A 14,633-nucleotide genomic window follows, 5' to 3' on the forward strand; every position below is an offset into this window, starting at 1 on the left:
TCTTTGATATATATTGTTATCTATGTCCTAAGAAATCTTTGCCTATCGCCAAATCAAAAAGACATTCCCATTTTATTCTAGAAGCTTTAGATCTATAATCCATCTCAGATTGATTTTGTGTATGGTGTGAGATGGGGTTGGGGTTAATCTTTCTTTTCCTATATAACTATCCAGTTATTCCAACACCATTTTATCGAGTAAGGGAACAGAATATAAAATTAAGATATAGAAATCAATAGCCTTCATATACACAAGCAATAATTAATTAGAGAAGATGATGGTAGAGAAAAACCTCATTCAAATTGCATAATGAAGATTAAATACTTAGAAAAAACTTAACAAATGTGCAAAACGCATGTGATGAAAACTTTAAAACACTCCTGAAAGACACAAAGTAGACTTGAATAAATGGAAAGATATCCTCTGTTCTTGAATAGAATAACTTAGCATCATAAAGATATCAGTTCTCCTCAAGTTGATTTTTAAATTTAATGCAATCCCAATAAAATACTAAAAAGGTTTTTTTTTAATGGAAATAGACAAGTTGATACTGTCCATATGGAAAAATAAACATGCAACAATAGCTAGGAAATATACTGAAAAGGAAATCAGATGTGGGATATTAAAGGATACTATAGAGCCTTTATAAATGAAAGTGTGGTATTGCCTACATGAACAGGTCAGTGAAACAGAACAGGAAATCCAGAAATATAAGCCAAGTACATAGAGAAATTTAGTGTATGATAAAAGTGACATCTGAAATCATTGGGGCTAAGATAAACTTTTAATAAACAGTGCAGGAGAGCCATTCTGAAGGAGATAAAATTAGATTCATACCTCATACCATGCACAAGAATAAGTTTCAAATGGATCAGGGATCTGAATAAATAGATTAAACCATGTAAGTCCTAGAAAAAAAAAATAGTTCAATTCCTGTATATCCTGGGTGTAGGGAATGGTTTTCTAACTATGACTCAAAATCCAGATGCAAAACATAAATGTTTTTAAAAAACATTTACATGGTAAAATATATATATACACACACACACAAATACACACACACGCAAAGTCAAAGACAAATGACAAACTTGGAGAAGCACATATCACAGATAAAAGGTAAATATCTCTAATATTTAAAGGACTCTTTAAAATTGAGGAGGAAACACCAAAAACCTAATAAAAAGTAGCAAAAGACATAAAGAGACAATTCACCCAAAAAAGACATAAAAATAGCCCTTAATAAAAATGTTCAACCTCACTTAAATAATAGAAATGCAAACTGAAATTATACTGATACCATTTCTCAGCTATCAGATTGGCAAAATTAAAAAGTAAGACACTGTTGGTGAGACTATAGAGAAACAGGCACTCATACATCAGTACCATATGCTGGAGAGAATGCAAATTGTTATAACCCTTATGGAGGGGGGAATTTGGCAATATTTAACAAAAATCCACAGGCATTTACCATTTCTACTTTTAGGAATTTACCTTGAAGATACTCCTTCAATGATACAAATATATGTGTATATATACATATACACACACTCACACACACACACACACACACACACAGTTGTGCATTGCAGCATTTTTTTGTGAATACAAGACAATGAAAATAACCTAAATGCCCACATAAAAGAGAGTGGTGAAAGTATAACACATAATGGAGTATTACATAACTGCAAGAAAGGATGAGAAAGAATCTATAAATGATATGATTTCTAGGAAATATTAAATTAAAAAGCATACAAAAGAGTACTAAAGAAGGGAAAATAAAAAAATATCCATGTATCTGCTTATTTTGCAAAAGGAAGCACAGGAAACATAAAACAGTCACTAAAAAGACTACCTACAGGGGGTGAATGGAACAGGATGGAAAAAATGGTGGATGCGAATGGGATAGAAGGAATAAGGGGTGATAGTGAGACTTCTCTGAGTCTATATTTCTGTACAGTTTTGGCTTTTGGAATCATGCTAATGTTTCGCACATTCAAAAATAAAATCAGTAAGTATTGAGGAGGAGCCCAAAAATGCAATATAAACAAACAGAAGCAATGGAACCTAGCTGTATGTCAAATTTAGAACATATCATACCCACATTGTGGTGGCAGTGACAGGGGAGGAGGTATACAAAATGTACATATAGATATACTTGTAGAAGTGTGCATACAAGTGTGTATACAGACATATATTTTTCCAGCTCTGACCTCTAAGAAGTCCTCCAGAAGAAATCACAACCCAGTACCAATGTACACATGTACCCATATCCTGGTTACTAAACACCATTTTCCAATAAAAGGAACTGGGACTTCTTGGAGAAATGGCTGATTCCACGGCTGACCAGGGAATGTACAAAATGAGCCTGGAATTATCTTGCCAAAAGGGCATAGCCTGAATCTATCTAACCATGAGGAAATATTAGACAAACCAAATTGAGGGACATTCCACAAAATGACTGGCCTGTACTCTTCAAAAGTGTTCATGTTGTAAAAGACAACGACTAGGGATGTTTCTGGATTAAAAGAGACTAAAGAGACATGAAAATTAAATGCAATATGTCATCATGAATTAGTTCCTGGACCAGATATTATTCTTCTCTTGATATAAAGAACATTAGTTGGACAGTAGGAAAAATTTGAGTAAGGTCTACAGGTTAAGTAATAGTATTAATTTCCTGATTTTGTTAATTGTACTGTGATTATGTAAGTGAATCTCCTTGTATTTTAGGAAATACACATTACTTAGGGCTAAAGGGGAATCATTTCTGCAACACACTTAAACTTCTCAGAAAAAAAAAATTTGCACACATTGAGAGAGAATGATAAATATGGTAAAATGTTAAGGAACATTTAAGGAATGTTCCTCAACATTCCTTAAGGAACATTCCATTTAAGGAAAACCTCAAACATGTACTTCATCATTTTAGACACTTAAGGAATCTGGGTAAAGGGTACACAGGACTTCTTTATAGTAATTCTTGAAACATTTCTGTAAGTCTAACATTACTTCAAAATAAAACATTTAATATATAAAATTTATATCAAAAGAAGGAACTGTAAATATTGAACTCTAGTTAATGATATGCCTGCTGGGAAAAAACAAGTAGTTGTAAAAAATGACAGAACTTCCCACTGTCAGCCCAGATAATCACATAGCAGTCACATCCTAACCTAGAACAGCTACCCTGGACTGTAGAAGAATGGAAAAAAAACTCTTGTATGAGCCAATGTAGGTCAACCATTATGGAGTCTTCTAACAGCAGTGTATCCCACACCAACTAATATAGGTCAGGTACCTTAAAGTGGGATGCTGCCAAACAAAATAAACTATTTGGCACTGCCCAATTCAGAGGTGGCCATGGAAGATAATGGACAAGGAAAAACTTCCACAGGGAGGATAAGACATAGGATAAGGAAATCCCATCTAGAGATCACAACCAGAATTTGACCAAAGGACTTCCTCTACTGCCAGGGCAGGAAGTCTTCACAATTCCTGTCTAGCAGGTTTCCTATGGACTGCTATGATTTCCATCTTTCCCTTTTCTGAGTGAGTCATTGTGGTGATCCTGTCCATGCTCAACCATTCTATATTGGGTACTAGAGGATATCCATATCTGGACCTCATGGAGAAGACTGAGCATAACCCAGAAAAACTGGACTTTGAACCGCATGTATTAACTGGATAGGGCTTTGGGGTTTCCCTTGGGGAAGGGAGTGTGTGTCCTAGAAATAGCAAAAGGGATGTACATGGAAGGCCAGAGCTGAAAGACTCAGGCAGAGACTGCCAGAGGTCTGCCAAAATCCATTCTTCCCTTCTTCTTGGGCATACACTTTCCAGACCCCTTGCGAATTAGGTGTGGCCAATAACTAAGTTCTCGCCAAAGGAGTGTGAAAAGAAGTGAAAACCTCAAACATGTACTTCATCATGATATTCCACTACCTCCTATGGGCTAGAATGGTGATGACCAAACAACCTTGGAAGTCATGTGTTAAAGATGGTAGACTTGCCCTGCCTGCCATTACAACCACCATATAGGGAAAAGGCACCTGCCAATTTGGAAGAGCTGTCCTGAATTGCTGCCAAAGGGAGAAATAAATTTATGTATTAACTCACTGAATTGCTTTTGAGTCTCTTACAACAGCTTAGCCTTCTGAAGTAATGGAGGCCATTGGGGCTCTCAAAGCAGTCAATTCTTAAGAAAAGGCTTTTGACGGTGCTAATAACCTAAGAACATGCCAGACAAACCTTTAAATGCTATGGAAGGGCTGGTTAAATGTGTCTACACTTACAGTGAAACTTGGTACAAGACATTCGTCCCAAGAGATTTACAATCAGAAAATGTGAATCTGACCCAAACAAGTTTTGGCAGGCGTGAAATTAAGTGCTATGCTCTGCTCCCAGCTTAATCTTAACATCCTATCCAATCTTCTCAACTCACTAGCACAGCCACTTGCAAAGGAGGGGAAGGTGATGAAATTGGTTGCTCCCTAACGAGACAGGAAAATACAGGGAAGTTTCCACGTCACATAAGCCCGACTGACAGATACGGAGATTGGGGACTTAATATAGGAGTTACAAGTTCAATTACTATTGCACCAGCTTTGGGAAAGCCACATAGGAACACCTTTCTGTCTGTTCCGAGAGATGGCTGCCGAAGGCATCCCAGAACTCTACCAAAAGGGCACAACTCTCAACCTGCCTTTGATGGATTAGACTGGGGCACAGAGGAAGAGACTTGGGAGGAGCAAACTAGACTCTGTAGATAATTTAGAGAATACTGATAAGAAAATTTGGCAAAATGGTCATTGGATGTTGAAGAGTTTCAGTGAAGTGGTAGGAATGAAGGCCTGATTAGAGCGCATTCAAAATGAGAAAAGAGGAAGTCAGAGAGCAAAAAAAAAGAAATGGGGAAGAGCCTGGAGGGAGGTGTCAAAAGGATGTTTTTCCCCCATATTTTTAAAGATGTGAGACATTCGCATGTTGTTAGGAATGATCCAGTTGAGGGGGAAACTAATAATGCTGGGGAAGGGAGAGGGGTAGCCAGTGTTACATAGAGGGACAGTGTATCCACTGTAACAAAAGTGCGTGTATATGAAAAGAGAGGCAAGTATGTGGGTACATTTAGAAGGACAAAGAGGAACAGAGGTAGTTAAGAGCATGGACTGTGGAGTCAGATGGCACAGCTTCAAATCTAGCTAGACGGCGCCATTTGAGTTATGTGCCCTGAGGCAAGTTGATATAAGCTGTGCATCAGTTTCCTTATCTGTAAAATGTGGATAATAACCATAAATTTGCTGCAAGAATTAATGACCAGTGAAGTACTATGCAGTGTTTGGCACACAGTAAACACCCAACAAATATTGGCTATTTCTTCAAAATTAATTATAATTTTGCTGTAAGTACTGTAAAATTTAAAAGTTAACTTGCCAAAGTCACTAAACTTCTCATGCCTATCCTGAACTTGACGGCAAAGGATAAAGTAAAAAACAAGTAAACTTGTGGTAGCTGACCTTTCATTTTAAATTTGCACTATCAAGTTTTTACTGATTTCAATTGAGGAACCTACTTTTCAGAAATTTACAGTTCATTTTTAATATATCTACACAACGGATAAACTAGGAAAAGCGTTGTTTTTCTCAATGGTAGAATGAGGCCTAAAGTGACTAAAACATCCATATTAAACAAATCAATTTATGGCAACTCATTTAAAGACACCCTATTTCTACTTTTTTTGGTATTTTCCAGTTCTGAGAACATTGCAAGTTAACACTTACGTTACCAAAGGTACCAGTTGTGAATGCCCTTCATTTTTATCGCTGATGTGAGGCAGCGTAGTGAGTGGATGGCCAACTATCTCCCAGTCTTGCCCCACCCACCCCTAAGCAGTTACTAGAGTTCTTACATCCATGGTCATTTATGCTGCCCCTTTTCAGCACTTCCAAATAGTAAACTTGGTTAACTGTCCAGTTGGTACAAATTCATAATGAATAATCCCTCTGATATCAAAATAGGTTAGCAACATCATTGAAACAAGTTCGCGAACTTTAATTGCCAGGCTTCCTATTGGTCTTTGCTCAGCAGCAAGATTTGTTGACCTGAAGTGGTATTTAGTGAACTTCTTCACCTAGTTTCCTCATAACCAAAAGCTTTATTGCTGCATTTTCTTTTGGTGAGTCATTATAGTTACCAGAATAACCTATTAGGCCTGGAAACTTATCCATGTGAATCTATAAATTCCCTTTGTGGCAGGATATTGAAGACATCTCTTCTGTGTTATCCTATTCCTATCCCCTCAACTTTAAAATCTAGTAACTATTGATGGGCTCGGATTTAATTTATACTCGTTATAGAAGCCAGCTGGGTAGCATATTACGGGCAATGTTGATTCACACTACTCAATTAGGTGCTCCATTTCTTCACTATGGCACAATGAATAATGTGCTACTTTATCTTTATCCACGTGTCTGTTACCCTTATGTATTCAAGTGTTGGTGCTTCTAGGACCAACTGCAGCCAGACTCCCTGGGGTTGAATGTCAACTCCATCCCTTACCAGCTATCTAACCTTGCCCAAGGAATTCTAGCTTTTCTGTGCCTCATTTTCCTCACTGCCTTCTGATTTATTTTTTTTAAAGGGGGTGGGTGGGGGTGGGTAGATTGGGGAATAGTAACATGTATCACCTATTATGATTAATGTTACTGCATGTAAACCACTTAAAACAGTGCCCAGCTATCAGCTATCACTTAATGTGTTCAGTTCTGAATCCCCATTAACAAAGGACTGGCCTTATAATATGATCTACAAACTAGCCTAAGTGACTAATGTGCTAATGTTATACTGCTTGAATCATTTTTTAAGAGTACAATGCAAATCTTAACACATTGAAGACTGTAAGAGTTTTCAATAAAAATTTTATTAGAAACTTCTTTTCCAAATGTTGGCTTTCACTCACCTCCAAGCACAAGACCCTTAACTAAGAGGTTTTAGACAAACACACTCTCTCACTCATTCTTCAGCTCAGCACACCCTGATAGCATTTATTACAAATTTATGATTTTGTTTCCTTCCTTCCTTGTTTACCCCACTAGACCTATGAGGGGAATTTTGTCTGTGTTGTACAGTGTTAGATCTCTTAACACATGCCTAGCACACAGAAGGCACTCATGTGTATCCGGCATGAATACGCACACATTTTAAAGAGTGTTTAACCCGTGCCACATAAATATTAAAGTAATAATGGTCATGGGTTTCTATTTTAAAGTAATAACCCAATTATGGATTTAGTCTCATTTTAAAATACGCAATTTATTAAAAACATAAAATGGCAACGTTTTCTATAAATTATTCCCATCCAAACATGTTAAAAGGTGTGATAAGATACACTTTCTAAACCATTTATAGCCATCCCCCTCTTTCAATTACAAAAGATAAAACATACAACATACTGTAGGTTTATTTTTATTCAAAAAGTTACTGTCTCAAGACATAAATACAAATCAGAAAACAGTACAATTAGGACAATAGAATGTGGAGGACAACAGGTTAGAGTAATATATAAAACATTTTTAGCTGGTTGAAAACAAAGCTGTAAGAACTGCTTTCACAAAAAAGTACTCCTTTCAAGAGTGAGAAAAAAAATCAACTTAGGTTTAAAATCATATATAGTCCTCTCAGCAGTTCTAGTAAATGCAGTGGTGTGAAAAAACAACATAGGTAATACCTTTGCACATAACAGTTATTTGTTGATGGAAAATTTGTTAGACAAGTCTGGTTTCATTTGTTATTAACCATGACTTAATAAAATAATTGTACTTCATCATGATCTTTTAGTTAACCTATGGTTTTTGGCTACCACAGCCTAATGCTTGTTGATTTCTAAGAACTTGGAAGCCTTTTGGTATTCACCCATCTGAAGATATTCTTGTATTGCAAGCATATTAAGGCATGGAATGATTAAAATAATGTACCTCAAGAACTGAGAGACGACTGACAAAAGATAGATACACATGTAATATAAGTTAATATTTTGTTTTAAACGATGTCTAGCTGCCTAAGCCTCGCAAAATGAGTTGATGTCAAAATGGCAAGTAGCCACTTTCTGTTTTAAACTAATTTATTTGTGAAAGGACATAAAATGAAGTTTAAAGCTTAGCTTTCAAAGAATATTATGGGTTATGAATTCTATTATCCCATCTAATTTACATACAGAGAAAATGTACTGTAACCTGTTAGAAGTATCTTTAACCTGAAGACTGCTTGCAAAGACATAGATAAAACAATATAAAATACAAATTTAAAAATCATTTTAAAGCATGAACACTCATGCTTTTCTATTTTTAAACATTGTTAAACTTTCAATATATTTCTGAAACCTCATAATTTTAAGTTGGAATTTAAAAGTAAGAAAAAACTAAACAAACTGCGCAATTATAAAATCAGCACCAATTTATATATATATAATTTTATTTAAAATTTAGATCCCTATCCCCACACTCTAATAAGCTGTATAATTTTTGTTTAGAATTTTTCTGCAAACATACTACAATAAGCTTCTTTTATTTGGAGACAAAATACAGTGGCACTACTGGAAGGAATATCACAACATTACATTTTTATCTTAAAGGACAAGCAAACTTTCAGGATTGATAATGGGATAAGCATGTTTGAGACTGGTTACCTTCTGGCAGTTCACTGCATCTGGATATTTCTGAAAAGTATAGAGAAGCTCTTGGAGTTTAAAAATATCTTAAAATACACTTTAGATGAAAAAATTGTAAAAGTTCTGCTTATAAGTTTACTTCTCTCCACAATTACAATATTTAAAAGAAAGCTTTGTTGATTGATGTTGTAAGCACTGAAATTTAGAATGCTAAAAACAACTCTGTCCAATAATTTCAGGGTACGGGAATAAATCCCTCCTTTGTTTCTTGGATGTAAACAGAAATCCAGCAGAGGTCATCATTACTTAGTACACCCAGTAAATAAATGTGAGAGATTCATGTCTGTACCAAATGCCTCTTCAGATTGTTATATTTTCTTTAGAAAAAAGCATGAAATAATTGATTCAAAAGCCAACTAACAGCGCATAAATAAAATATTTACTTTCTAAGAAAAACTGTAGCTTATCATCAAATTGTTTACTTGTCCTTTACTTTTTTCAGGCAAACAAAACTGCCCCTCAATGCACTTGATCTTGGTAAGCATAAGCATGTCATATTCTCCTTAGAGAAAAATCTGTACAGAATTTCACTGTATCTACCACACTTTATTTTAAAATTTCCTCTTCCATTTAGAAAATGACTTCACCAGAGATTTAATTGTGTACTGGTATTAAAACATTGACACCCCAAGAACCTAATGAGAGAGAGGAAAAAAAATCTTGTTAAAATTGTCATTCATTTCTTTGCAAAATGTATCTGTAAATTATTACAATACTTGATTAACATTAATTTTAATATGCTAATAAAACCACTTTGAAGAATTCCCCTCTTTAGATATGCAACTCTAAAATTAAAATGACCATCAATATATAATGGAATCACATCAGACCTAATCAAGATGCTACTTACCTGATAAATATAACTAAAAGGAGGGACCATGTCTGAATTGTATGTTTACACACACCCCTAATGCCTAGATAATGCCCTGAACAGTGACACTCAACACCTGAATGACCAAACGAATATGCTTCTTGACATGTACTTCTGGCACACGTTTATTGGAAAGAGCTTAAGAATGTCTTGCAAACTTAGTCATCTGCACTATGAAGTGGGTATAGTTCTTTAAAAAAGCATTTGAATCCAAATTGGGAATGAAGAAGTTAAATTGTCACGTTCTTTGCAGATGGCATGATCCTTTATATAGAAAACCCTAAAGACTCCACCAAAAAACTATTAGAGCAATAAACTAATAAAGTTGCTGGATATAAAACCAATGTACAAAAATCCACTGCATGCCTATACTCTAATCATGAAATTTGAGAAAAACAAAGGAAAACAAAACAGTTCCTTTTACAGTTGCAACAATAAAATACCTAGAAATAAACAAGAAAAGATGTGAGAGACCTACACACTGAAAACTATAAGATATTATTAAAAGAAATTGAAAACAACACAAAGAAATGGAAAGACATTCCATGCTCATCGACTGGAAGAATCAACATACTTAAGATGGCCATACTACCCAAAGCAATATACAGATTTAATGCAATCCCCATCAAAATCTCAATGGCATTTTTTAAAGAAATAGAACAATCATCAGATTTGCATGGAATCACAAAAGACCCCGGAACAGCCAAAGCAATCCTGAGGGGAAAAAACAAGTCCAGAGGTATCACACTCCCAGGCTTCAAGTTATACTACAAAGAGACAATTGAAACAGCATGGTATTAGCAGAAAAAGACAAACAGGCAAACGGACTAGAATTGAGAACCCAGAAATAAACCCACATATATATGGGCAGGTAATTTTCAACAAAGGAGCCAAAAATATATAACGAAGAAAAGAAAGCCTCTTCAATAAATAGTGCTGGGAAAATGGGAAAGCCAGTGCAAAAGAATGAAACTATGTATACTGCTATCTGTCACCATGTACCAAAATTAACTCAAAATGGATCAAAGACCTAAGCATAAGACCTGAAACAATAAATTGCATAGAAGGAAACATAGGTACTAAACTTATGGACCTTGGGTTTAGAGAGGATTTTATGAATTTGACCTCCAAGTCCAGGGAAGTAAAAGCACCAATAAATGAATGGGACTATATCAAACTAAAAAGCTTCTGCACAGCAAAAGAAACCATGGACAAAACAAAGAAGCAACCAACAGAATGGGAGAAGGTATCTGAAAACACCACCTCGGATAAGGAGCTAATATCCAAAATATATAAAGAACTCACAACAATGCAAGAACAAAAAAAACGAACAATCCAATTTGAAAATGGGCAGAGGACCCGAATAGACATTTCTCCAAAGAAGACATACAAATGGTCAAGAGATATGAAAAATGCTCAACTTCACCAGCTATTAGGGAAATGCCAATCAAAACCACAATGAGACACCAACTCATACCTGTTAGAATGGCTATTATCAACAAGGCAAGTAATAACAAGTGTTGGAGAGGTTGTGGAGAAAAAGGAATCCTCCTACACTGCTGGTGGGACAGTAGATTGGTAAACCTGCTATGGAAAACAGTATGGCGGCTCCTCAAAAAATTAAGATTTTTGTACTCCTATGTTCACTGCAGCATTATTCACAGTGGCCAAGATATGGAAACAACTGAAGTGTCCTGTGATAGATGATTGGGTAAAGAAGGTGTGGTACATACATACAATGGAACACTACTCAGCCATAAGAAAAGACGAAATATTGCCATGTGTGACAACATGGACAGATCTTGAGATTATCATGCGAAGTCAGAAAAAGTTGAGAACCGCATGACTTCACTCATATGTGGGATATAAAACTGAAAGGAATTAACGAACAAGACAAACAAAAACTCATAGATACAGACAATAGTTTAGTGGTTGCCAGAGGGTAAGGGGGAAGGAGGGATGGTAGAAGAGGGAAAAGGGGGTCAAATATATGGTGATGGAAGGAGCACTGACTCTCGATGGTGAACACACAATGTAATATATACATGATGTATTATAGAAATGTATATTTGAAGCCTACATAACTTTACTAACCAATGTCACCCCAATAAATTTAATAAAAAATTTAAAAAAGGAAACTAGGGGGAAAAAAAGCATTTGAACATGCAGACCCAAAACATCCAAGAATACAACTATGTAGAAAACAGGAAGTATTCTATATAAAATCTGGCCTAAGTGAAAGAATAGAACTATAAATTTTAAGAAATCAAATAAGTAATGTGAAATCTGGGCAAACAAACTTATATTGATGCTTTTCTATACAATCCAGTTGAGGAAAGAATTTAAGCAAGATCTAATAATTACTTGGCACTAACTAAAACAAGGAACAGCAGATAATGGAGCAACTCTCCCTTATTCATTAAATAAGTGGTACCTTTGAGCTATATATACTAAAAGTTAGGCTATTCAATTATAACTCAAGCACTTACTATGATAATTAATTGATATTTTCAAATACTATAATGAACTCCTAACAACTGGTATTAGAAGCCAGACGTAATGAGTTAAGATTAGGATTACAGAGAGCTCTTACTTGTAAATTAAATATCACTTTAGCAAAAGTTAAACTAAAAAAACCTCATGTATTATTTCTATCTAAAGGAACCGTGTATTTTCAGACCAGGAAACTAATATTTATCTGATTGCAGCCTTCCTGTAGTGAATTGTTAAGTGTTTGGAATCTCCAGTGATGAGAACAAAATTAATGCATCCCATTTCTTACCTGACATCCACCCAAAAAACCACCACTACCCACCCCTTGTCCTCCCCCACCTTCCAACAAGGTTCAGGGTTCTCCTTCTTTGGTTAATAAGAGTTTGGGTTGTGAGATACTATTTCCACCCAAGAGGCCTAGATGCGTAAAGGTCCCTTCTAGCCATAATACTCTGTGATTCTGGGTAAGGAAGGGAAGGCCTGATGATAAATGAAAGGATAGAATCTTAATTAGCAATTCTTAGAGTGTAGCATGAAGATGAACTCAAGTTCTTTCCAAACAGTGTGCCTAACTAGAAACAACCTCAATAGATTTTGTTTTGTTTTTGTACAGACTGGGGTATAAGGAGATTCTTCTACTAGAACATTAAATTGGCCCTGTCATACTGAACCATTCTTTTACCAGTTTTATACTAGATACTTCTAAATAAGAGACTCTCAACACAGGAGAATGACATTAGTGACACATTCCTTTTTTGTGTTGACAAACTATACCTGTTTCTGGTGTTAACACTAATAAACACTTCGCATATATTTTAAAAGTACAAACAGTAAGCTTTGGTGTGTTGTGGCAATACTGGCCCACCAGTAGCTGAAAGCAACCATAGGTATAGTGGGATAAACCAATACTGTTTCCAGGTATAAAATTAACTAAATCATAAATCTAGAATGTTATGTATATGCAACCCAAAACTGATCTGCTTGCAGCTTTATATTCCCATTTCTGAATTACATGGATATCATGTTCCAAAAGATATACTTAGGATTTACTTAGTAACAACCTAAAGTATCTATACTAGGATGCTTTGGGTTATTTTACTTAGAATTAGAGAATCTTAGAATTGGGTGTAAAAAGATTTAAGTTCCAATTTTACTATTGTTTTAATCACAGGCTTGAGTAAAAACACATAGGCTATTGTGTAAGGGCAACACAGATATTTGTATTAAAATTTTCCATTATCCCATTTCTTAAGTTATTGAGACAATGAGGTACAGTTTAATGCATATTTAAAAATAAACTGGTATTAAATATACCGGGGGTGCCAAAACATGTATACAAGTGCACACTTTAGTCAGCATTGCTCAAGCAGTTCGCTATAATCAGAAGTGTCTGGATGCTGATGGCAACCACTTTGAGCACCTCTTGTAATTGCAGAAGTCAAACGCGACCTGTATTCATCTTTTGTTATCGGTATATATTGAGTATTACAATTTTAATAGTTTTCCTTTCTTAAAATGTGTATACCCTCTGTATATGTATGATCAAAGTCTCCTAAAGATACATGAACCTTCAAAGACTGAGTACTGTTATGTGATTGCTGCCATCATGTGGTAATACTATAAAACTACAGGTATAAATGCATGTGCGCATTTCCCTAATTTTAGAAGCAGCTGAAACTACTGTCACCTTAGTTATAACATATTCAAGAAACACAAGAATGCCAAAAACTTTCTATAAATAATTATGAGGTCCCTATCTTTGGCATCACTCAGATTGTAGTTTCCTCTAAATGTTAAATGAAGAAAATCTTTTTGCAAATCTGGTAAGTGATTAAGGAAACAAATGCCTCAAGTTTTCCAGAGTTTAGAATGAACACATGAAAAAATAAGGAGATCTCTAACTGCCTGTATCAATTTTGACTACAAGTTAATCATTTCAATTTCGGTATTTTCTTCATGTTTCTTCCAAACGAGGTCTGATTTTTTAAGTTCTGGGAAGTACAACAGAAGAGACAGCATGCAATTTTTAACTCAAAAGGAACTCAGACCAAATTACTACTCTGACACAAAGTTTTATAACTCTGAGAAAGTCACTGACGACCTCTTCAGTCCAAGTTTGCTTGTGTGTAAAACTGGGATCCCACCACCTTTTTTACCAGATTTCTGAGAGGATCAAACTAAATCATGCCTATCTACTACCTAGCGTAGTGCCAGACACATAAGCTCTCAAATACTAGCTTTCTGACCTTTTCAGTTCAAAGTGATAATCAAGGTGTATTAGAATACAAACTCCTTGAGGGCAGGGAGAGTATCTTATTCATTTTAGCACCAACTTCTAGCTCAACAAATTGATGAATTAATGCATTTCATCACATCCACTTGAAAAGATTATTTTACTCCTCATCACAATCACTACCTTTATGTTTTACTTAACAAATTGGGGAGATACGTACTACTAGATTATCAGGGAACCATATACTTTAATATGAACTTAAACTATAGGCTTATGGGTATAAGCCTAGGTCACCTGTGCTACTCAAAGTATGG

The 14,633-nt window shown here is 35.3% G+C and overlaps 1 protein-coding gene across 5 annotated transcripts in view; it reads right to left on the reverse strand.

Annotated features, from left to right (window-relative positions):
- Window positions 1-7,285: 7,285 nt before the first annotated feature.
- The window catches only part of STAG2 (STAG2 cohesin complex component), a gene marked incomplete at its 5' end in the record, with an annotated part of 126,261 nt that continues 118,913 nt past the window's right edge, over window positions 7,286-14,633 (reverse strand). For 4 of the 5 annotated variants that reach the window (XM_081043689.1, XM_081043693.1, XM_081043690.1 and 1 more), the window contains one exon: window positions 7,286-9,357. In XM_081043689.1, coding sequence (XP_080899815.1) covers window positions 9,334-9,357 — 24 coding nt within the window. In that variant the 3' untranslated portion in view covers window positions 7,286-9,333. The remainder of the gene's footprint in view (window positions 9,358-14,633) is intronic. The other variant, XM_081043692.1, reaches the window with a different exon arrangement.

This window comes from Rhinolophus hipposideros, assembly GCF_964194185.1.
Source record: "Rhinolophus hipposideros genome assembly, chromosome: X".
In the NCBI taxonomy this organism is placed as follows: Eukaryota; Metazoa; Chordata; class Mammalia; order Chiroptera; family Rhinolophidae; genus Rhinolophus; species Rhinolophus hipposideros.